This window comes from Phascolarctos cinereus, unplaced genomic scaffold (assembly GCF_003287225.1).
Source record: "Phascolarctos cinereus isolate Bilbo 61053 unplaced genomic scaffold, phaCin_HiC Scaffold_2;HRSCAF=192, whole genome shotgun sequence".
Lineage (NCBI taxonomy): Eukaryota > Metazoa > Chordata > Mammalia > Diprotodontia > Phascolarctidae > Phascolarctos > Phascolarctos cinereus.
Genome location: NW_027555625.1, coordinates 304,394,345 through 304,419,217, shown reverse-complemented (window position 1 = coordinate 304,419,217; position 24,873 = coordinate 304,394,345). Strand labels below are relative to the sequence as shown.

The following is a 24,873-nucleotide window of genomic DNA, read 5'->3' as shown; positions in this document are numbered from 1 at the left end:
AGATTGGGGGGAGGGGGTAATCAGAAGCAAACACTTTTGAGGAGGGACAGGGTCAAAAGAAAGAATAGAATAAATGGGGGTGGGATAGGATAAAGGTAAATATAGACAGTTTTTCAGAACAAAAAAAGTTCATCTTTTTTTTTGCCTTTTTTTTTTAAGGCAGTTGGGGTTAAGTGACTTGCCCAGGGTCACATAGCTAGTAAGCGTCAAGTGTTTGGTCTGAGATCAGATTTGAACTCAGGTACTCCTGACTTCAAGGCCGGTGCTCTATCCACTGCGCCACCTAGCTGCCCAAAAACATTTCTTTTTTTAAGAAGCATATTAGGTAGGGAATGTCACTTTTTATCCTCAGAAGAACTACTGATACATTCTTTAAGGCAATGACTTTCCAATTTTTTGGCTATTATACTTAGCATCCATAATATTTCCAAGAGTAAAATTAAAATACTACAATACCTTAAACGAACATTGTAGACTTCCCATAACCAACTTTCAGGAAAATAGCTTCGAATTTCTGGTTTGCCATCCCATCAGAGCCTTAAAATCTAAAAAAAAGTGTGTATTCAAAATATGTAAAAACAAATTAACATATTATATATAGACATAACTTTTTAGCCTTAATCATTAGTCTCTTCCGGAATGTGAGTCATTTACTTGGTATCAAAATAGGATATGACTTAAATTTTAAAAAGACATGTTCTATAAATCAAATTTATTTTCTAGTAGCACCTGGAACTTAAGAAATACAACAATTTTGAAACTGGAATAAATGCATTCCCATATACCTGGAATGATTCTAACACTATCTACTTCATATTGTTGGCAAAATAGTCTTCTCTTTAGCCAAGGGCCTTCCTTCATATTTTACCCCGAAAATGAAGGCCACTCACTGTAAATACCCTTGTCTCTCTAATTCTAGATCTCAAAACTCCTCAATATCTCCTATTCTTCCTCCTGTGTTCCAGTCTTGGTGGAAGAGGTGGCCCCTTTTCTTGACAAGACTAACCATTCTATCAGCAGCCCTAATCACATCCCTTCTTATCTACTCTAGAAAGTTACCCATTCAACTACCACCTGTCTCTCGAACATTCAATTTTTTCCTTACCCACTGTCTTCTTAACACACTCTACTTTCTGATCAACCTTACCTTCTTCTATTTCCTGCCTCCATGTCTTTGTGCACTCTCCCGCTTTACTTCCATCTATTAAAGCGTCAAACTGCACTAAGACTTCTGGGACGCCTGTTTAACTCGTCAGTGGCAAGGCTGAAACTAGAATGCAGATCTCCTGACTCCCAGGTCAGTTTACTCTTTTCATTTTGCCCTAAAGTCTCAAATCAAGTGAAGTTATCCACAGGAGACTTTTAAGGCTTGGAATCTCAAGAAACCAAAAGGACAATTACAGAAAAGTATTTGAGGACTTTCTCTGAGAATACTTAATGAGAATTGCCATATGGAACAGAACTCTTAAGATGATTTCTATAGGCTTGCCTTTAACTGAATCAGCTAGTTAACAGAATCAAATCATTATTTCCAAAAAATCATTCTTATAACCAGAATCTATTTTCCCCTTAATTTTGATGACAGGTTTCTCTAGTATTTTGGCATTGTTGAGATACGTAAGTTCCAATATTTTATCCAAATAATAAATCATAAAAAAATAGAACATTAGAGGTGGAAAGAACCTTGGGTTAAAGAATAGCATAGCTTAGAATGAATATCATAGATTTTTAGAACTGGAATGAATCTCAGAATATCTAGTTTGGACACACTGTATTATCTTGTACGAGACACTTTGGACAACTGGACCTCAGTTTCCACATTTGGAAAATAGCATCTGAGGTTCTTTCCAGATCTAAGTTTTCTCAATCTAGGAAATTCCTCTCATTAAAATCAGCTTCTGATTTTGCCTTCATGTATAAGTAATTAAGTTTGTTCTTTTTTAAGTGATCTGAATTATGGTGCTGGTAGAGGTCAGAATTTGCTAGCTGAATGACACTGAATAAGGTATTCCAACTCCATCCAAGAGTCTTTCCACTTTGAGCCTCATTTTTTTCACCTGTAAAATGGAAATAATAATATCCCTCCTATCTAGCTTTCCGGTTTGATTCAAGAAACAAACCAAATGAAATGTTTGTAAAAGTTCTTTTGTGACCATACAATGATATATAAAAGTAAGTTATCATTATTAATAATATATTTCTAAGGTCGGTGTTAGTTTGGCTGTTATTAGTATTATTATCATCACCATTATTTTTTTTATCTTTGTGACATTTCTATGCTCCCAACTCTGAGATTAAAATTAGTATAAAGTTTTTGAACTTACACATTCTTCCCAGTAACAAAATTTTACGATTAGATTCATAACGTATTTGTGATGCCAAAAGACAGCAACTCTTGAATGCTTCAATGCAATACTTTCCCTCTTTAACTCTGGCAAGCCGTTTTTCACAGGTCTCATGGCTTTGATAGGCACCATCATAGCAGCACGACCGAACACGCTGGTGTACATACTTAGAAGCTGTAATCAAAAACAGATGTGCACTTACTGAAGTCTTCTCAATGCATTTTTAATTAAACTGCTATACATATTTGTTTCTTGCCAGAAAAACAGATGTCAAACATAACAGAGCTGCCCCTAGGGGATTCTGGCTCAGGACAAATTATACCATGTGCTTTCCCATGATTCTCCCCACTTTTACCCCAGGACCTTCCACTGTCTCCCTTAACATTAATCCTGGTAACATTAACCTTAAACATTCAAAGAACCATCAAGAAGACAGCCTGAGGGGATGGTTAGGAGGTAGTAGAGATATAGCAACACTGGAACATTTGGGAACATCCAGAAGTGAATCGGAAGCTCTGCCTGATCTGTTCCCACCCCTATACTGACACCTATATTTATGAAGTAGCATGAGCAATAAAGAACTCTTAGGAGTGGGAGGATTCTGAGTCTGGCTGTTGCTCTGGTGTTCCAGGGGCAGCAGGTACTCTGCATCTTCAGATTGCTGCCCTGGACCTTCTTGTATTTAATCACAAGAGAGGAAGAAAAGAAAGGCTCTGGCATCCTCTGATGCTCTTTAATCTCTGTCTCTGGTTGGCTCAGTTGCCAGTCAGCATCAGGACAAACAGCATTGATAAACCAACCAATTAAAATCATCACCGCATGACTTGACAATGATTACAGAATAGCTGAGGTCACTTGGTGAGTCTGAAAACTGTAGGGTTTCAGTAGTACTAAATTCCTGTCTACCATTTTGGTAAGGGGAGATAGGGAGAGATAGGCCCTTCTCACCAGCAGTCACAAACACTTTGCCTGGTTGGATCTGGACCAGAAATGAGTGTGTCAGTGGAATTGCTGGTAACTTTGTCCTGATTCCACTTATTTTCCTGAAGTGGAGGAGGAAGAAGAAGAAGAAAAAGAAAAGGAGGAGGAAGAAAATGAAGAGGAAGAACATAACAGTATTTTATTATTAGCAACCTTGGGAGACTTTGTAGGGTTAGGGACTAAAGGGATTTTTTTTAAAAAGCTATGAAGTCCACTTCTTCCTAGGTAGCCTAAAAATCTATTTTAAAGACTCATCTTCATTCATAGAGAAAGGAGGAGAAAGAGAAGAAGGAAGAGGAAGAGAGGAGGAGGAGAGGGAGGAGAAAAAGGAGAAAAAGGAGGAGGAGGAGGAAGAAGATGAAAGGGATCAGTGAAGCTATGAAAGCCACCCTCCTGATCTGATAACCAAATCATGGTAGATCCTTGTCATCCTTCCAAGTTCAATACAAGGACACCTGGTTCTATTCAATACAACAAGGATGCTCCATAATGTAGACAAGGGCCAGAGGTGGGAGTCTTACTCAGATGTATCTGATGTGTTTCCTACCTCTGCCACAAGCAGAGGCACAAATTTATCAGGTTGCTTGGGGCATGAAAGTTTGCTTGTATGAAAGGTTCTAGGCATTGGAAAATTCCAGAAAAGGAAGGCTATCACAGGCCATTGGAAGAAGGATAGCTAGAGCAGAGGTGTCCAAATGAAAGGTGAGGCCTAGAAAAGCATAAAGGTTTTCTGGGTTTTCTACCTAGCACTAGACTGGGAGGAGGGTGGTGTAGTACTGCTCAGAGTGTTGATTCACCAAACTCATGCCTCTGGGGAGAGCTCCAGAGTTATTGTATAACCCATGTTACATAACAAAGACCTTGTTTTTCATTCCGGTTATGCCACTTATTTGCTAATGACACATATTAGTGTGTGCAACTTATTAGCATATGGCCACAGTTTTGTTACAAGTTACTTAACCTCCCTGAATCTTAGTCCCATCATATAAAATGAGGATCATTATAATACTTGCACTGCTGGACAGGTGGATCTAACTATTGTTTAGTGGCAAAGGAAGAAAGATACTTTTTTAGATGAGTGAGATCTAAAGTTTATAAAGCTATGGAGACTCAAGTAATCTAGGACTATTTATTCCAGATCCAGTTCCTTTAGCAAGAAGTAGATCATTTGATATACCCTAGCACTTCATACAGCTCTTATAAACTATAATTTAATTTATATTACATTTACATATGTCAATAATGTTTTCTGTCCTTTACTGGATTATAAACTCTTAGACGGTAGAGACACATCTTATTTACCTCTGCATCTTCCCAGCACTCACCATAACACTTTCATTAAAGTAAATTTTAGTTAATTATTGTCTAATGTTGATTATACAAAGGTTATGATAAGTAAACAGGAATCCAAGTATATTAATTAACTAATTAATTCATCCTAAATTCATGTTAATACCACAGGGGGAAGTGCTCTGACAGTTTCTAGGGAATCTCACTTTTTATGTTTATAAATAAGGAACGGGGGAATATAATTTTAAAATGTATTCAGTTTCCAAAATTATGCAACCATATGTTCTTTGTAATACAACAAAATTTTCAGAGTACCTTGTTTATCAATTTCCTCTTTTAGATTTCTCTTTGGTCTGAGTATTTCCTTACAAGGCTTATCTGTTTTTAAAAAGAGGGAGAGAGGGAAGGAGGGAAAGAAAAAAATTTTAATACATTTTCTATGAAATTATCTTTTAAAATCACATTCAATATTTCAGGTTAAGATTTGTTTTTCATCATAAACTGTATCATTGCAGAAAAGTACCTAAGCCTAGGGTAAGAATTCTATTTTATTTTTCATTTATTTATTTGTTCATTCATTCGTTCATTCATTCATTCATTTGTTTGTTTGTTTACTACTACAATCATGTCACAGTATCTCAGATTTGGAGGTGTGGTTACGCTGGAGCCAGCTCATACCAGCCTTCAAGAGAGGTTGTTAAACTTTCACTTTACACAATTATTCCTCAAAAATGGCAAACACTTCAAACCAGGGCTTGATTTATTGATTTGCTGGTCATCTAGCTTTATAAAACAATGTTAGAGAAAGTGTTAATAATACAGATTAAACTCAAAAATGGGTCGTGGGTACATTTTCCCCTCAAAGAGTCAATTCTTAATCATTCATTGACCAGTATACCTCTGCCTAGAAGAGGCCAAGAGATCATTTGCTCCAGCACACATCAGAATAGGAAACTCTTCTACAATATCCCCAATAAGGGTTTGTCTAGACTTTTTGCTTAAAAAAACTCCACTACCTTCCAAGACAGCTGATTTCACTTTTGAATTGCCCTGTCAGGAAGTTTTTCCTTATACAGCTAAAATATGCCTCTCTTCATCTTCCACACCACGATTCCTTATTCTGTACTGTGGGCCCAAGCAATCCAAACACACTCTCTCTTCCATATGATGACTTGTTAAATACTGGAAGACAGCTACTATGTCCCTCCCCTCCTTAATTTGCTCTTCTCCACCTTAAATATCTCTACTTCCATTAACCAGTTTTTGTATGACATATTCTTCCTTGTCTCCATTATCGTGAAATCATTAAAAACACTAAAATCATGGTCCACTAAAAAGATGAATCCAAATATAATCATAGAATAAATTATGAACACATTACCATTCTCTTGTGAGTCTTTTGTGTTAGCGTTGGTAAGAAATGTAAGTCCTGCTAAATGAAATACATCTGCACTGTCCTGACCTCCACCAGCACCACACCCCTGGTCACTTTTTTCAAAAATTCGCATTACCTATAACAAAAAGGCAGAATTGTGAGCTGATTTTAATAGGGGAAGTTTCATAGACTCTGAAAACTTAGAACTGGCAGAAATCTCAGAAATTGTCTAATCCATTTTCTAGACATGGAAACTGAGGAACAGAGAGTTGAAGTGTCTTATCTAAGGTAATATAGAGTATCCCAAAAGTCTTAAAGTTCTATTAAACTTTAATATTTATATTAATACAAATAAATTCAATAATAATACAAATAAAGATAACATAAATTAATTTATTAGAATAAATTTATTACCTAGCTATTAAAACTTAAAACTGAACTAAGACTTTAGGGATATCCCATATAACTAGTCAGTGTCAAGGCTAGAATCACAACCCAGGTATTCCGACCCCCAGGTCAGTGCACTCTTTTTTCATTGTGTACTGAAGCCTCATAGCAAATGTACTTATTCGCATGAGGTCCCAAAGGCTAGGAATCTCAGTATAACAGTTGCTTGTTCTTCCTTCTCAAAGAGGACCAATGACATCATGAGGGTGATGTCTTGATTTGAAAGCGAATTGGATTTAAGTGAGACAAAGCTGCACAAAGTCATCAGCCTCACTGTCTCCTCTAGGGTTATCTGAGTCCAGCAGCAAGACATAGCCCAGGATAACTGGAAATCACCCCAGATGCAATGGGAGCCATTGGCCTTTTTAAGCTAAGGTCTTTTCCAGATCTCAATTTTGGCTGAGGCAACACCTATTCAGCGATTTAAGGCTAAGTAAGAAATAAAGCAAAAGATGGCCTAGTTTGCCTACTCAAAAACAATAATAACAATAATAATCAAACTCCCTTAGGGTTTCCGGCCAAAACAGAGACAATTGTTATTTACACAACGACAAAAGATACAAATACAAAAAAAAAATGAATCCCTCTATAGTCTCAGGGAACTTGAATTCTACAGCATTTTCAGCTTTACAAAAATCTTTTCTCATAGTAACCCAGCAAGAGAAGTCTTGCATTTTACATGTGAGAAAACTGAAACTCAGCAAGTCAGATTGCCTGGTCTGCTGTCATAGGGGCTAACAAGTGTCAGAGTTAGAATTTGAACTCATGTCCTCTGATCCCTAGACTGGCTGTCTTCCCACTAGACCTTCTAAGCTTTAGTGCCTTTAACTGAACTAGTTAGTTAATAAAAGAAAACTACCATTTCCAAAAATTCTCACAACAGGAATCTACTTCTTCCTTAATTTTGAACATAAGTGTGTCTAGTATTTGAGGAATTCACAATGTTTTATCAAATAATAGATTATAAAAATAAAATATTAGAGCTGGAGACAATTGTGGGTCATAGAATGGTACAAGAGAGCATGCACCACAGAATTTTAGAATTGGAAAGAATCTTAATCTAGTTTGGGTGATTAATTCCTTCTCAAAACCATAAAGTGAATATCTATTTCAGGGAGTGTTTTATAGCCATAATGCCTCCTTTGCAACATAAAGAGGCAACATGGTATAGTGAACAGGAATTTGATCCTATAATTAGGAAAAACTGGTTTTAAGCCAACTTCTAACACAAACTAGATGTGTGATCCTGGAAAAATAATTTAAGCCATCAGTTCCCCATGCAATTCTCCAGGTCTATAAATTACAGATGAGCTGCCTATTTACCATCATCAGAATAGGTTTCCATATTGAGAGTTCTCTACACTGATGAAATAATAGATCCAAAGCCCTGCCCCTCAAAGAAGCTTCCAGAATACACCTCTACTCTAAAATCTTCTCTACTTCCCATTCCATTGCTGCATCATCTCTCAGATTGATGCAAAAGCCCAGTCTAATAGATAATAGACTTGTCTTAACAGCTTGTTGATTTACACTTTGAATTAGGGAAGTAACAAAATAATTGTACATTTGTTTAAAAAGCTAGAGTTAATTAAGGCCTTATTTAGTCCAACAGATATTTACTTAAACAGAGCAAGTAAAAAATATTGTAAAATCCTTAAAATCAAATTAATGGGAATTGGCATAAGTGATATCCATTATTTTGCTAGATAAACAATAGTAACAACTTTTATTCTTTTTTTTCAGGAGAGGATGCATTTCAGTTCTTTTTTAAGGCAAATTTTCCTGAGGAAAGCTCAACATGTATCAACAGAGCTCACAAAAAAATTGAATTTTGAGGATTACTTGATTAATTTAATGAATGTAAAAAATGCCAACAGGATTTCTCAGGCCAAATCAATCTACTCACATATCTAAAATTGCCATGTTGTCATCTACATTGGCTATCCCCAAGTCTTGTACTCACTTTATTACCAGGTCTCTTTAAATTTTTTTAATTTTTTCCCACAAATATCCTTTCCTCTCTGCTCCTAACTCTCAGAATGTCTTTATTTTCATGAGATCTCAGATTTTTTCTTCTTTCCTCAAATAATTGCCAGTTCCAAAATTTTTAATTAAAGAATATCCCCCTTCATTTCTTATTCCCTACCCTTTCCTTAATTTTGGGGAATGTTGTTAGGCAGACTCCTACCTGCAGTAGATGACTGGACTAAATGATATCTCAGGTCCCTTTCAATTATATGATCTGATCTTAAGGACTCCACAAGAAGTGTGCAGTGGTTAGAGCACTGGACTTGGAGTCAGGAAAATCTGAATTCAAATCTGGCCTCAGATACTTACTATTTGTGTGCCTCTGGGCAAGTTTCTCAGCCTCAGTTTCCTCTTCTGTAAAATGGGGAAAATAATAGTACCAACCTCCCAGGATTATTGTGAGGATAAAGTGAGATAATATGATAATATTTGTGAAGGGCTTGCCAAACTTTAAAGCACAATATAAATGCTAGCTATTGTGATTCATTAATAGAAGTTTTTATTATTATATTATTTCTGAAACACAGTCCTAAGCCACACTACAATCCTATGAATGATGCATTACAATACTTTACTCTTTTCATATCCTTGGGTGCCTTGCGTTTTCCTTTGACTCCATAGATGGCCATGTCCATAGCTGATAAAGCAACCCAGGAATTCTCCTGTGTTACTAAATTAAGAGAGAGGGTTTGTCCAGGAGTAAATACATTTTCACTTCTTGACAGCTGAACCTAAAAGGTCATTTGAAATAAGAAAAGATTATCCATAAAAGGCCACATGTTTTGGAGAGTACTATATTGATACACATAGGTTGGTCATTGAAGTAGAGAGCTGGCTCCTGAAGAAAACAGACTAAGAGATACTTACCTGCAGGTCATTGCCACATTTTTCTTCCACATCTAACCAGACTGAATCAGCTACTAATTCTGCCCTGTTTTCTCCTGTCACAAGGTAATAGACCAGAAGCCGGGCTGAAGGAACCATGTCCTGAGTTACTGGAATGTTTAGACTTTGATAAGATAAATGTTCAAGCCTCTCTCTGGTCCCAAAATTAACTATTTTTCCCTTGGATAAAACCTAAAAGAGAAACAAAATAAAGATGTAGCTTTTGGAGTGAGGCTTGCCATTCACATAAAATTGTTCAAATGTTAAGGATAGCCTTTTTAAATTTATTTTTAAAATACAGATCATCAAGTTTCACTAAATGTACAGAACTTGGGTTCTCTAATCACCATTGTAACTATTGTAGTGAAAATATGAATAGATTCCTTTTGTGGTATTCTTATCATTGAAACAGTGAGATTCTTGAGATTGAGGAATGTTACGGCAAAAGTAGGTGCCCAATATTTATTACTGACTAATAATTGACTAAATCACCATGTAACCTCTCACACAAAGAGGTCCTGGGTCCAGGTCAGACAAAATAGGATAAAAAGTTAGTCAAGCTATTTACCTGCAATGGATCATTTGAAAGCTATTCCCTAAAAACACAGTGAAATGTCTCACAGGAGTAAACAGACATTTGCTATACTTACCAAGTAATTATAGAAGGCTATTTTGTCAATATATGGACTTTTAGGCTTAACAGTAATGCTTAAGTGGTCTCCTACAAGTAAAGGTTTGAAGTTTTCCGTCCAGTCAATATAAAGGTAACTTTTGCTGAGGGATGAATATGCTACCGCTCTATATTCTTTAAAAGCTTGGTTTTCTTCTGCAAGATTAGGGTCTTCAGTTCTGACCTAATAAAAGAGAAGAGGGAGGTGAGGGTATTACAAAGAGGTGTAAGACTATAATGTTAGAAAAACAAAATTTTCACATCAAAAATGAGAAAGGACAACTTGCAACAACAGAAGAGGAGTAAAACTGATCATGTAGAGGAAATAAATGCACACTCAAATAAATACTTAGATTAACAAAGAAAAATAGGCCATGTAAATAACCCATTAACAGAAAGAAAGAAAAAAAAACTTTAAACAGCCATAAATAAACTCCCAAAGGGGAAAAATACTATAGGACTAGCTGACTTAACAAGTGAATTCTATCAAATGTTTAAAGAACAATTAATTCCAATGTTGTCAGTCAGTCAATAAATATTTATTAAATGCCTATTGTGTGAGAGGTGCTGGGCTAAGTGCTAAGGATACATAAACTGCTTGCAACAATAAGAAAAGCAGGAATCCTACCAATATCTTTCTATGATACAAATGCGGTCTTAATAACTAAATCAAGAAGAAGCAAATCAGAGAAAGAAAAAATATAGACCAATGTCCTAATGAATATTAATGTAAAGTTTTTCAATAAAATATTAGCAAGTAGTTAGATTTAGCAACAAGTAGAAATAAATTTAGCAATAATTAAATTTTCAATAAAATTTTGCAAGTAGGTTAAAATAACAGATTAGAAAGATGATATAATACAACTAGGTTGGTTTTATGACAGGAATTCAGAGTTGGTTCAGCATAAGGAAGTCTAGAAATATAATAAACCATGTTATAATATAAATAATAAAAACTATATGATATGCTAATAGGTACTGAAAAGGCTCTTGACAAACCGAGCACTTACTTCTATTAAAACTCTAGAAATCGTAGGAATAAATGGACCTTTCCTCAGTGTAATAAATAATATTTCCCTAAATTTCAGAGCAAACACTATATGCAGCAGAGAAAAAAAGGCCTTTCCGATAAGATTGGGGTAAAGCAAGAATGACCATTATCACCACTACTATTTAATGTGGTACTGGAAATGCTAGCAATAGGAATAAAACAAGAAAAAGAAATTGAGGGCATAAGCCTGGGCAAAGAGAACACAAAATTGTTGCTTTTTACAAACGGTATGATGATGGACTTAGAGAGTCAATCAAAATTAATTGAATTCATAATTTCAACCAAGTTGCATATATAGATACAGATCTATCTAGATATAGCTCTATATACACATATATAGATATACAGATATCAACAAATCTGTATATAATGGTATAATTCTAACTATAGAGAGAGAGGAATGTTGATAATTTATATGGATTCATCTTACATTCTGCAAAGTGGTTAAAATTATTTTAATTAATCTATAGATAGATATATATAGCTATATTCATATATAGATATATAGATACATATCTAGATCTACATAAATCTGGATATATAGAGGAATGTTGATAATCTGTGTGTGTGTGTGTGTGTGTGAGAGAGAGAGAGAGAGAGAGAGAACTCTACTCTATGCAATGATAAACTGAGTCCAAAAGAATGAAGATGAACCATATCACTCACCTCCTGACTGAGAGGTGATGAAATTAAAATGCAGAGAGAGACAGGCATTTTTATACATGGTTAACATAGGTATTTGTATTCCCAGACTATATAGATTTTTTTTGGCTCAATACAGAGGCTAAGGGCAATAAGAAACACAGCGTAATCAAAAATATTTATTTTAAAAAATACGAAGAAGGAGAGATGACTATGATGTTAATGCTTTCCACTAATGTATCTTTTATTTAATCCAAATATCTATATCTGCCTTAATTTTTAGATTTCACAACACCTCATATGAAAGAAGAGGAAGAAATAACAGTTCCATTGTTTTAACAGCTGGGCAAACTGTAATATTAAGCAACTTTACAAAGGCCACAGAGGAGGAAAAAAAAGAAGGTGAGAAGAGGCCCAAGAAATCTAAAACAGCAGAGACAGGTGAAGTTGAAAGAGAGGAAAATTCCTAGAATAAAGTTTGGCAAACTATCAAAAGTAGTGTATCTGACTATTATGGATATGTTTTGCATGACTACACATGTATAACCTATATTGAATTGCTTGCCTTCTCAATGGGGAGGGCAGAGAAAGGAAGGGAGAGAGTTTGGAACTCAAAGTTTTAAAAATGAATGTTAAAAATTGTTTTTACATGTTAACTGGAGAAAAATAAAATACTAAACAAAAGCTTTTTAAAAAAATAGTGTATCATGGCAGAGTTGATAGGGTGCTAGACTTGGAATCAGGAAGAATTGGATTCAAATCCTTCCTCATTCACTACTAGCTGTGTGACCCTCGGCAAGTCTTTTGACCTCTGTGCACCAGGTTATTTTTGTTCATTTGTGTCCAATTCTTCGTGATCCCGCAGTGTTTTCATGGCAAAACTAGAGTGGTTTGCCATTTCTCTCTCCAGCATGTCCCCATTTTACAGATGGGGAACTGAGGTGAATATGGATTAAGTAACTTGCCCAGAGTCACACAGCTAGTGTCTGAGGGCACCTTTGAATCAGATCTTCCTGACTCCAGGCCTGGTGCTCTATCCACTGCGCCACCTAGCTGTCTGTGAATCAAGTTACTCATCTTTAAAATTAAGGGTTGGACTTAATGACCTCTAAGGTCCATTTCAATCTGTGGTTCTGTCATCCTAAATTGTAGACTGCTGTTCTGGTGAGTAGGAAGGATCTAAAGAAGGTTAATTGTAGAGTTAGAGGATCTGAATTGGACTACTGGCTTTATTACCTATTAATCTTGGGACTTAAGACAAATCATTTAACCTCTTTGGGGCTCAGCCATAAAATGAGCAGGGGGATTAGATCAGTGGTTTTTAACCTGAGGTCTATAAACCTGTATTTAAAAAAAAATTTAATAACTACATTGTAACATAATTGGTTTCATTTATAATCTTATATATTTTATTTCATACATTTAAAAATGTTGTTCTGAGAAGGAAGGGGTCCATAGGCTTCACCAGAATGTCAAAGGGGTCCATGACACACATACACAAAAATTAAAAACCTTTGGATTAAAGGATCTCTAAGTTTTCTTCTTCTTCTGAATCTATGGCTTCATGGACCTATGGTTCTTCAGAACTGGCAAGGGGAAGGTGGTCATGCCTATTTATTAAACCCCACAGAGTAAAGAAGAGCAGCCAGATCAACATTTGCCTGGGTCAGCAAAATAATAATAATAATAAATAATCATGTTAACTGACATCTATATAGTGCTTTGAAGTTTGTACAGTACTTTATATTATCTATGGAAGCAACCATGTCAAATATCCACCACACACTTTTGTTTAATCTGCCTTATTGACATTTTCTCCATCACTTTCTTAAGTAGAAACAATCAACAAAAGAATAAATCAAGCCCTAATCTGTGCCATTTGCTGACTTCTGAGGTGTAAATGCTCTCGCTAAAAATTAAACAATCAACTTTTACAAGCTAGCTGCAGCTGGCTCCAGCACACTCCTGCTTTCAAGGGAGGGGTGGGGAGTGACAGTATTTCTCAAAAGAAAGGAAATACAAACTGACTGCAGACTACCTTTGATGCATTGTAGGTTGCCATCCCCCATTCTGCCGATTTTTTATTTTCATCTTGAAATATAAATATTATTTGCTGTAGAAGATGATAATCTTGATCAAGGTCAAAGGAAAAATAGTTCATGTTATTGAGAGGGGGAGGAGAGACAGACAGACAGAGACAGAGAGGAGAGAAGAGAGGGAGAAAGAAGGGGAGAGAGAGAGACAAAGGAGAGAGAGAAGGGGGGGAGGGGAGAGAGAGAGGGAGAGACAGAGAGACAGAGAGAGAGAGAGAGAGAAAGAGAGAGAGAGAGAGAGAAAGAGAGGATATCACTTCATACTTTCTCCCCCTCCCCCACTCTGTCATGGTAAGGAACAACTAATGGAAAAAAAGAATCTACTACTTAGAATTACAACATTTTAGAATTTAAAACTCCACTTTTCATAACCACCATTTCATCAGATTTCTTCTGAGTCTCATAAGGACAGGAGGTGGCAATAGGAGAAATCATTTACCAAGTACATTTGATGAATTTATACCCCTTAAGGTTTGTTCAGCCAACTAAACTATGGCTCCCATTCCCACATGTTTAATGTAAAATTGCAGAGCTGTTCACTTGCCTCATGTATAAAAAATTTCCCATCTGTTTTGCACACCAGCCAAAACACACAGTCAGAAAGTACATACTGTACTAGAAAGCACAACCGTTAGGAGAATTCTACTCACGTTAAACTCCAGCGCTGTCACATGAGATGGAAGATTAACCACAAACAAAGCCACTCCATTATTTTGATGGGTGGTACCTCTCTGGGGCTCTTTTTGGGTCTCTTCCTGATTTTCATCAATTGCTTTTACGTTCAGGGTTATCACAACCCCTCCTACAAATTGGTCAAGTGGATCCTTCACCTGAACCTGTGTGCCAGAAGTGCCAAAATCCAGGTGAAGTGATACCATTTCTTTTAAAGCATACAAAATCCTTATTTCTCTAACCATTCTGCTATCTGCCTATTTCAGAGGACAAAATGCTCACCACTTGATTAAATAGAAGGATCCTCAATTTATAGCAAGAGAAATTAACTATTTAATTCTTCTTAAATAGACCTTCTGCCTTGGGGATTCTAAGCACTCACAATAGTATTTCATAGTATGGCAGGGCTGGAAGGAAATTTAGAGACCATCTGGTCCAACCTCCTCCCTGCATTTTACAGATTAGAAAGATGGCACAGAAAAAGGCACAATCATTTGCTCAAAGTCACAGCCCAAGTATGTAGCAGAGTCAGGATTAGAACCCATGTCTTCTGACTCCTCATCCAATATTCTCCCTACTGCTTTCATTTATGATCATTCCCCTTGACTCACTTTGTTGTTTGCATGTTGCCTCCTCTGTTAGACTGTTGGCTTCTGGAGGGCAGGAACTATTTGTAGCTTTTTTTTAGCCTTAGCACTTAGCTCAGTGCCTGACACATAGTGGGTGCTTAATAAATACTTATTGCCATCATACAACAGAACTTTCATACTAAGAAAAGAGTGCACTAAGGGATTGGCAGATAAGCAGCTCTGATACCTGACAGCAGCAATCTTTCTTTTACCCAATTTAATCTTGAGTGAAAGGGAGAATGAAGTCCTTGGAAGACAAATCTCTGATTATAACAATGAAAGAATTTTCCCTCCTCCATTTCACTCCCATGCAAATATGCATTAAATTTCAATAAAGGAGCTAAGGGCTCAAATAGAATAGAAGTAGAAAACTTTTTATAAAAAATTGAGACCCATCAATCTACCTTTTTAAAAAAAACTGAGGGAGACACATCAGAAAAAAGAAACAATTTAGCATAACGAAGGTTTTTTGGGTGGAGGTAGGGTGATAGATGGTGCTATCTTTTAGAGAGGAAAAATATAACACATTCCACTCATCTATTTTTAAAATTAAGACTGGGAATATAAGAAAGGAAGCAAGTATTTATTAAGAGCTACTATGTACCAGGCACTGTGCTAAGTGCTTTGCAAATATTAACTCATTTGGTCTTCCTAACAACCCTGGGAAGCAGTTTGTTATTATCTCTATTTTATAGTTGAAGAAACTGAGGCAGGCAGAGGTTACTGTTACTTAGGGAAAGTCACTTAGACTTTCTCAGGGTTACACAAAGCTAATGTCTGAGGCCACATTTGAACTCAGGTCTTCATAACTCCAGGCCCAGTACACGACCCACTGGCCACCTAGCTGCCTACAACATTATAGTTAATAAATTTAATTCAGTTCATAAAAATGCCAGCTCTATATCCTGGGCATTTAAAGGAAAGGGACAAAGGGAAGAGGAAGGTAGGAAGGAAGAATGGAAGATAGACCTACAGAGAAAAAGAAATAGAGAAAGGCAAGACAAAGAGAACCAGGACACGGTGAGAGAAACAAGTAGCAACACAGGGAAGAGACTAGAAGACACAGAAAGTGACAGAGACGCAGAGGGACAGACAGAGAGGCCTGCAGACAGACACATACAAATATATGTACAGAGAGAAACATACAGGAAAAGAAGCACATTTCAAAGACACACTGAGAGAGAAAAACACAGAAAAGACAGAAGAAAGATAAGGCTTGTACTTTCCCTGAAAGCATTTCTACCTTAATGGCTATATAGGAATTTACTGCCAAAGACTTTTAAAGGATATGGAGTCTTCGAACTGCCAGCATATCTGATGCTGTTTCTTAGCATTTGCTTCAGGGATTGGATCTGGGCCAGAGTTTTCCCATCCCTGTAGTAAATGCTTATTGCCTTCCCTTCCCCCTTCCCCATACTAGACAACACCAGACTTGAGGTACTCCTTGTTCACTCTTGTTCCACACTTAATCCAATCCCATTTAGAAGGAGTGTGTGTGTGTGTGTGTGTGTGTGTGTGTGTGTGTGTGTGTCTGTGTGTGTTTCTGTGTCTGTGTGGGTGGCTATTCTATGCAAAGCACCAGCTAGGTGGTGCAGTGGTTAGAGTTACAGGTCTACAGTCAGAAACACTCATCTTTCTGAGTTCAGATCTGGCCTCAGACACTTACTAGCTGTGTGATCCTGGGCAAGTCACTTAACCCTGTTTGCCTCAGTTTCCTCATCAGTAAAATGAGATCGAGAATGAAATGGTAGACCAAACCAGTATCTTTGCCAAGAAAACCCCAAGCCGGGTCATGAAGAATCAGACGCGACTGAAAAACGACTGAACAACAAAATCTGTGCAGAAGAAAATTGGCTCTATTGGATAGCTATTCTGTGCACTCTATTTCTTTAGATTTTTGCCTCATTTTTACTACTCCCTCCCCTCTCCACTGCCTTCCACGCTAAGGTAGAAGTAGCTGCCCATACATTTTTTTTAATATAACTGTGTATTTAAAAATCATCTCACCTTGATGGGAAATGGTATCCCAGGCTTCAAGAAAAGAGGAGTAGCAATCAAATTCAATTGGTAGGGAGACAGGACATATTTAATTCCAGGTACTTCAGCTTCTTCATAAAATCCACCTAATAATCAATCAATAAGCATTTATGAACAACATTATCTCCCATACTTGGGATGTTTTTATAATGTACAATGGAGTGGAATGATCTTCCTAGATACACTCTCCATCTCTCTCTATTTTCCATAAGCATATGGCCCAGTCATTTAGTCATTCAATCATATGTTCAATCAATAAACCACTTTGTACATTTATTAAGCTCTTACTAAATGTATAACCTCATACTATGCATTACGATTGATGTAATGCCCATTTCTTATGTCACATCTTTTATGAAGCTTTCCATGATCCACATGCCAGATGTAGTTCCTTCCTCCTTTGTTCACATATTGTACAGCCTAGTATAATGTAAGCTCTTGGAAGCCAGAGTGCTTCATTTTTTGCCTTGGTATCCCTAGTTAAGCACAATGTTTTATGTATAATTAATAATAAATGTTTATCAAATTGTCGAATTAATGTTGTACTTTATACCCCTCTCCTGGGACTTTTACATTCAATCTTCTGTTATAGCTGTTTCAGTATATATCATTTCCATTCATAGAATAGAGGAACAATAGCATATAAGATTCTTGAAAGCAGCACCAAGAATAATATCTGACACATATAGCATGCTTAATGAAATGTTTAATGAACAGATTGGTCAGTTGATTGATGCAACATAGATCTGGAGCCTGGATGGGACCTTAATTCTAGCTCAATCCTCACACTTTAAAGTTGAGGAAATCGAAGTCGGGGGGTGGAGGGTTAAGTAAGTAGTTCACAGTTATACACATCCTAAATAGCAGAGCTGGGATTTGGACTCAGGTCTTCCGACTAAAAATCCAGCCATTTTTCTATTATGTCATCTAAGTTCCATCAGTGCAGGGCCATATATGTTTATTTTCTTGTATCCCTCTTGATGTACTCAACACAATGTTGGGAGTATAGTAAATACTCACTGGTTATTTAGCTGAATGAATGAGGTAAATTCTCTAAAAAAAGTCGTCTACACTTACTTGGTACCCCCACTTCCTCTCCTCTCACTCTCTTCTAACCTCTCTATAATGTCTTGAAGTCTCATCACTCAACTGAAAATGCTCTGTTCAAAGTTACCAATTATCTCTTAATTGTCAAATGTAATGATGTCTTAATCTTTATCCTTATTAATTTCTCTTCAGCATTTGACGTTTGTGACTGCTCTTTCCTCTTGAATACACTCTTCTCTCTGGATCCTTGTGACACTTCTCTTGATTCTCCAGCCTGACTATTTCTTTTCAGACTCCCTCATTGGTTCACTATCCATGTCACAACTACTAACTGTGGGTATATTCTAAGGTTCTGTCCTGGGCCCTCTTCTTTTTTCTCTCTACAGTCTTAGACATGGTGACCTTAGCTCTCATTGATTCAATTATCATCTCTACACAGATTATCTCAAGATTCATATATCTAGCCCTAGTCTCTCTCTCTCTAGAATGCCAGTTCCATATTATCAACTAACAACTGGAAATTTCAAACTAGATGTCCAAAACATCCTTCAAACTCAAAATGGCCAAACAGAATCCATTCCTTTCTCATAAAACCCATAATTCTACCACATTTCCCTGTTATTGCTGAGGTCAGCACTATCTTCCCAATCTTTGAAGTTTGAAATCTGTGTCATCCTCAACTCCTCACTCTCACTTATCCCACAGATCCAATCAGTTGGTCAAAACTTGTAATTTCTGTCCCTATATCTCTTGCCTTTCCTTCTGCTCACATAACCACCATCCGGTTCAGGCTTTCAGCACCTCTGTCCTAAACCACTCTAATATTCTCCTGATTGGTCTTGCTTAGTGGTTCTTTCTGCCTCCCCCTATTGAAAAACTCTAGTGGGTCCCTAGTATCTCTAAGACCAAATATAAATTCTTCTGTTTGGTATTTAAAGTTCTTTACAACATTGGCCTTTCTTACTTTTTTTAGTCTTATTACCCATCACTGCCTTCTACAAAATCTGAAGTCCAGCCACACTGAACTACTTGCTGCTCCTTCTACGTGACACTCCATCTCTCATCTTCTTGCCTTTGCACTTATCTCTCATGCTGGGGAATATGGTCCCATCTCACCTCTTTCTCTTGGAATCTTTGGTTTTCTTGAAGATTGAACTCAAACTCTACTTTCTCCCTGAAGCCTTTCCCAATTCTCCCAACTACTAATGTCCTTTCTCCTAAAATTTTCTCATATTTTTAAATTTTTTCTGTATATACATATATATGTATGTATTGTTTCCCTCTATATAATTTAAGCTCCATGATGGTAGGGTCTGTTTCTCTTCTGTGTTTGTATCATGGTGTTGATCATAATGCTTGGAATATAGTAGATAATTAATAAATGCTTGTTTATTGATTGATTTACAGAAGCTAAAAAGCATTTTAATAGAACTAGACGAGATCTTATCATATAATGTGAAAACATGTGAGAACAGGCATGCTAGAGCTAGAAGGAAACTTAGGATATAGAAGGTTAGAAAATAGAACCTGACACATTAGTAGGAGGGACCTTAGAATACATAGTGTTAAAAGATAGAATATTACAGCTGCAAGAGTCCTTAGAGAGCAAATCCAATTCTCTCATATTAAAGATGCAGAAATTCTATTTTTCAAAATCTAATTATAAACTACAGAGAAAGCATGTAACCAACCAATCTATAAGCATTTAAGTGTTTCTTATATTCCAGGCACAGTGTACTATGTAAATGCATTCCTTACTCTATTAAATCCAACCTTTGCTACAGTTGATTCTGGAACACAACTCTGCCACTAACCAGCTGTGTCATTTTTGAGAGGTCATGGAATGGTGTCATGGGAAGAGCAATGGATTTGAAGTCAGATGACCTATATCAGAGTCTTGGCTCTGCTATTTACTATCTGAATGACTTCAGGCATATAACTTCCTCTCCTCTGAGCCTCAATATCTTTATCTGCCTAATTAGAGGACCAAACTAGATCATCTCTAGGGTCCTTTTCCAGCTTTCAATCCCGTCATTTTATGACTCCTGAATTTTGAAGAATAGAAGTATAGCATCGGTTCATATTGGATTTTTGTTTCTCTTTGATTCATACAAGTATATACACACATACAATTTATGTTTATGGTTTTATTTATAGATGCTATTCTTCTGTGCATCTGGGATCCCATCAGTAGCAGCACTCCCTTCACAGGACCAGGTCATAACCCAAACTCTCTTGATCATTCTATAAAATTCTTGTTCATAAATCCTATAGACAGCTTTCACCCAATACATGTCTTACTATTTCCTGGGTAACAGTGCAACACTGTTCTCTGCCCTTCTGTAAAATCTTGCTCTCAATACATATCAGACTTTTCTCCTTATCTGGAGATCTCCTTATTCTTGTCTTTGATGACATGCTTTATGCCACTCCTATGTGATATCCAAATATTTAACCACATTCACTCATTCTGGCTCAAAATAAGGTCAGACTCTTACCTGCTGACTCCAGAACTGTGACAGACACATAGAGGTATTTGTTATTTACGTCTTCTAGGCTTCGATATGCTAATTCTTCAATTGCCTTTTTACTGTTAAATGTGACTTCTCCAATTCCATTTATTATCTGTTTTTCAAGAGACCAAAAGGGTGAAATATTTGTGACATAGGAAATTATAGAGTTAAATAGAATCTATTTTGAGCAGCCCTTGCCATAATTAGTAGTCATATGGCAATACAGTCCATAAAGTTAAACATTAAGACCTAAAGGAACCCCCATTCTATGTGGTGAGTGTACTTTGAAGTTTGACTTAATATTCAGCTTTGCCCCCATTCTTGCTTCTTACCAGATACTATGCCTTGGTGCAACCCATGCTAATCTGCTTTGTTGGCTTATAAAGACCCCCAACTGGAATTGATGCCTCAAAACAGCTGCTTTCTATTTGGAATATGAATCCAAAATTCAGTGACTACCAGTGTCACCAAGTGACAGCGTACCAAAATTCAGGGCATATTGCCTTTGAGGAAACAGAATGATTCTGAGGTACCAACCAAGTAAATTTAAGAAATCTAATTATTAAGATCCCTTCCTCTTCATCTTTTAACTTTCCACAGTTGGGCACCACTCAGGCTACCCATCTGTCTGTCATCTCTTACTTCTTGTGAGGCGTATTTCCCTTTTCCAATCAAAAATTTCCTAAAAAACAAGTTTTAAACCACTTCTTGTTAACAAATCTTCAGTTTTCCATCAGTTGCCATATTCTATAGCCAATTTATGAGCACCATAAGACTCTCCATTGTTCTATGGATCACTCATAAGTTTGATTCTTTGGATGTTACAATGCTTCATACTTTGTGGTGCTATAGCATCCCCAGAGGCATATTGGTGCTAAAGTTAAAATGAACATACATTTTAATTTGTGAACATATCATTGCAACATCTTCTTACCTGTGTCTGCTGCATTGCTTTGTGCATCATTTCTTTCCTATCTTCTTCTAAACTTCCTTTTATTCCAAAATAGACATAAACATCTCCCTCAGAGACCTTCTTATTATAAAAATAGCTGTCAATAATAACATAATGAAGCCACTTAAAAGAGTTACTATAATGAGTTTCAGATAAAATAAAACAATACTTAACTTTATATCATTTCGATCCTTATAATAGGACCATGTCATAGGTAAGACAGAGATTATTTTCTCCATTTGACAGATAAGAAAACTCAGGCCAAGAGTTCACCGGATTATAGATTTAAAGCTAAAAGTGACCTTAGAAGCCCTCAGTTTTACAGATCAAGAAATGGATCCTAAGAAAGGTTAAGTTATTTGCTCAGGGTCACACAGCTAGTAAGTATCTGAGGCAAGATTAGAATTTAGGTCTTTCTGATTCAAAGCCGCATGTGAATACATGTAACCACTTTATAGGATTCATTATTTGCACTAATTGGGACCGAGCTATACTCTATCCACTGAACCACCTAAGCTATTTTCCAAGGTGGCCCAAGGTTACACACAAAGGATTCAGACTCAGCCTTTCAGAATCCTGGCTTGGTGAATGAATGAAGATATTTTCTATCTTCCCAAAGGGCCTTGGTTTCTGAAACCGCTACTTGTTCACTGACTCTGGGCAAGGCTATCCATCTCTCTAAGCCTTGGTCCATAAAATGGGGAAAACAATATGTACTATATACTACTTATCTCTCAGGAAAATTGTGAGCAAAGTATTTTATAAGTGAGATACCTAAATGAGAGAATGTATACAAAGCAACATGTAAACCTTAAATCCTCCATGTAAATTTTAGCTAATATTGTTAAACTTTAAAGTGTTATATAAATGTGAATTCACAGGCTACATGGCAAAGGGAATGGACAACTAGCACTGAAGCCAGGAATACCTAGGTTTGAGATCTGCCTCTGATATAGTCTGGCTATGTGACCCTTGACTGTGTGACTTTGACCTCTTAGCAATTTTCTAAGATTATAAATTGCAGAGAAAGGTCTAACCTGCATTGGGAGAAAGAGTTTACTCACCTTAGAGCACTCTTCATTCAAGGTCCTCCACATCTGCCTAAGTGGACTCCCACATCTCAGTATGTTACCTCATGTTTGTTATGCCTTCACTCATACACTCCAGTCATTTCAAGATAAGAGTCAATCAGCTAACTAACTTTAAGATACTATGATGCTGGGTATGCAATTCTAGAACACGGTCATATCTCTAGGCCAATGAAATCATAGGTCCAGTCCCTATCCTTATAAATGTAAATTATCATTATTATTATTATTATCTATCAAGCAGGGATCATTATTTCTGTCCTGCCTGCTTCACTAGGCTACTGTGAGATAATATATTAGCGACACTATTGGAGATCTATTCCCATGTGTATAATGCAGTCTCTTTAATAAACCTTTATTGCTTTTTTGGTAAATCCAAGCCCACTTATAATTTATATTATTTGAGTAATGTTAAGGAGTGCTTTAAGGTTTAAAAATATTTTTCTCTTGATGATTCTTCAAGGTACACATTAGTGGTATGTGCATGGTGTTGTATCATCAAAAAGCACTGTAAAGGTAAGCTCTTTTTAGGATTAAAGGCAAACCTAGTTTTTTTTTAGTTCTGATTCATAGGATCATTGACTCATAGATTTTAGAGCAGAAGGGACTTTTGAGGCCATTCAGTTCAAGCCCTTCATTGTATAGATGAGCAAACTGTGGCATAAAAAGAAGTTAAATGACTTGTCCAAGGACACATATTAAGGGTCTGGTTTGAAACTAAGAATTTTTGATTCCAAGTCCAGTGCCCTATCCGCTATATTACCCTGCCTCTGGTTTTACATTATACAAAGATTTGTAAGGTCCCTTCTAGTTTTAAAGTTCTAGGATTCTATGGTTTTCCTTTGAGTTCAATTAATCAATTAACAATCTATGTTAAGTACTTAACATGTGTCAGGCACTGTGCTAAGGTTTACAGCTACAAAGAAAAAGCAAAATGGTTTCTGCCCTCATAGAACTTACATTTTAGAAGGGAAAATAAGATATAAATCAGGACACGCAAGAAAAATACAGAGTAGAGGGCAGGAAACTTTAGAGGGGAATGGCACTAGCAGCTAGGGTATGGGGGCAAGAAAGGCATCCTGGTAGGAGGTACTTGAGATGAATTTTGAAGTAAGTCAAAGATTTTGAGAGCCTTATCTTACAAAGAAAAGTCTTCAAGACATGGGTTAAAGCCAGTACAAAGGCATGGAAATGTGATATAAAGTGCTTTGTTCAAGAACAGCAGGTAGGCCAGTGTGGCTGAATAAATGAGTGCATGAAGGGGAGTAAAACATAATAAGAATGAAAAGGTGGGAAGGGAACCATTTGTGAAGAGTTTAAAATACCAAACAAAAGATTTTGTATTTGATCCTGGAAGTAATAGGGAACCAGTGGAATTTAATAAGCCAAAGAAGGGCATGGTCAAAGGGATGTTTTAGGGAAATTAATTTGGCAGCTGAGTGTAGGATGAATGGGAGTGTGGACAAACTTAAAGCAGGGAAATAGATTAGAAGTTATTGCAATGGTTCAAGGAAGAAGTGATGAGGACTTGAACTAGGGTAGTGGCTATGTGAGTAAAGAGAAGGGAAAATCTACAAGAGATATTGTAGAGAAAGAAATGACAAGGTTAGGCAACTGATTGGATATGTAAGGTGAGTGAGAGGGATGAGTTGAAGATGACACTGAGGTTTTGAACTTGGAAAACTGGAAAGATGGTGGTCCCACTGACAATAATAGGGAAATTCAAGAGAGAGGAGGATTTGGGAGGGAAAAGTAACAAATTCTTTTTTGGACACATTGAGTTTGAGATATATATGGACATCCATTTGAAATGTTCAACAGACAGTTGGTGAAACAAGATTTGCGTGCAAAAGAGAGACTGGGCTAGATAAATAGAACTGGAAATTATCCACATAGTGATGATAGAACTCATGGGAAATGATCAGATCACCAAGTGAGATAGTATAACATGAAAAGACAAATGGGTTCAGGATAGAACCTTGGGGGACACCCAGAGTGAATAGGTCTGACACGCATGCATCCTTAATACAAGAGACAGAGGAGTGCTCAGGCAGGAAGGAGGAGGACCATGAGAGAACAGACACAAAATCCCAAGGAAGAAAATATATCCAGGAGAAGAATATCAACA

At 36.7% G+C, this 24,873-nt stretch overlaps 1 protein-coding gene across 1 annotated transcript in view; it reads right to left on the bottom strand.

The window, feature by feature from the left end:
• The window catches only part of C5 (complement C5), a 114,399-nt gene that overhangs the window by 74,252 nt on the left and 15,274 nt on the right, over positions 1-24,873 (bottom strand). Inside the window, 12 exon segments of the mRNA XM_078150166.1 lie at positions 457-525; positions 527-545; positions 2,325-2,519; positions 4,932-4,994; positions 5,998-6,127; positions 9,042-9,197; positions 9,334-9,543; positions 10,002-10,205; positions 14,458-14,643; positions 17,116-17,231; positions 20,691-20,817; positions 21,640-21,754. Of these exon segments, the coding sequence (XP_078006292.1) occupies positions 457-525; positions 527-545; positions 2,325-2,519; positions 4,932-4,994; positions 5,998-6,127; positions 9,042-9,197; positions 9,334-9,543; positions 10,002-10,205; positions 14,458-14,643; positions 17,116-17,231; positions 20,691-20,817; positions 21,640-21,754 (1,590 nt within the window).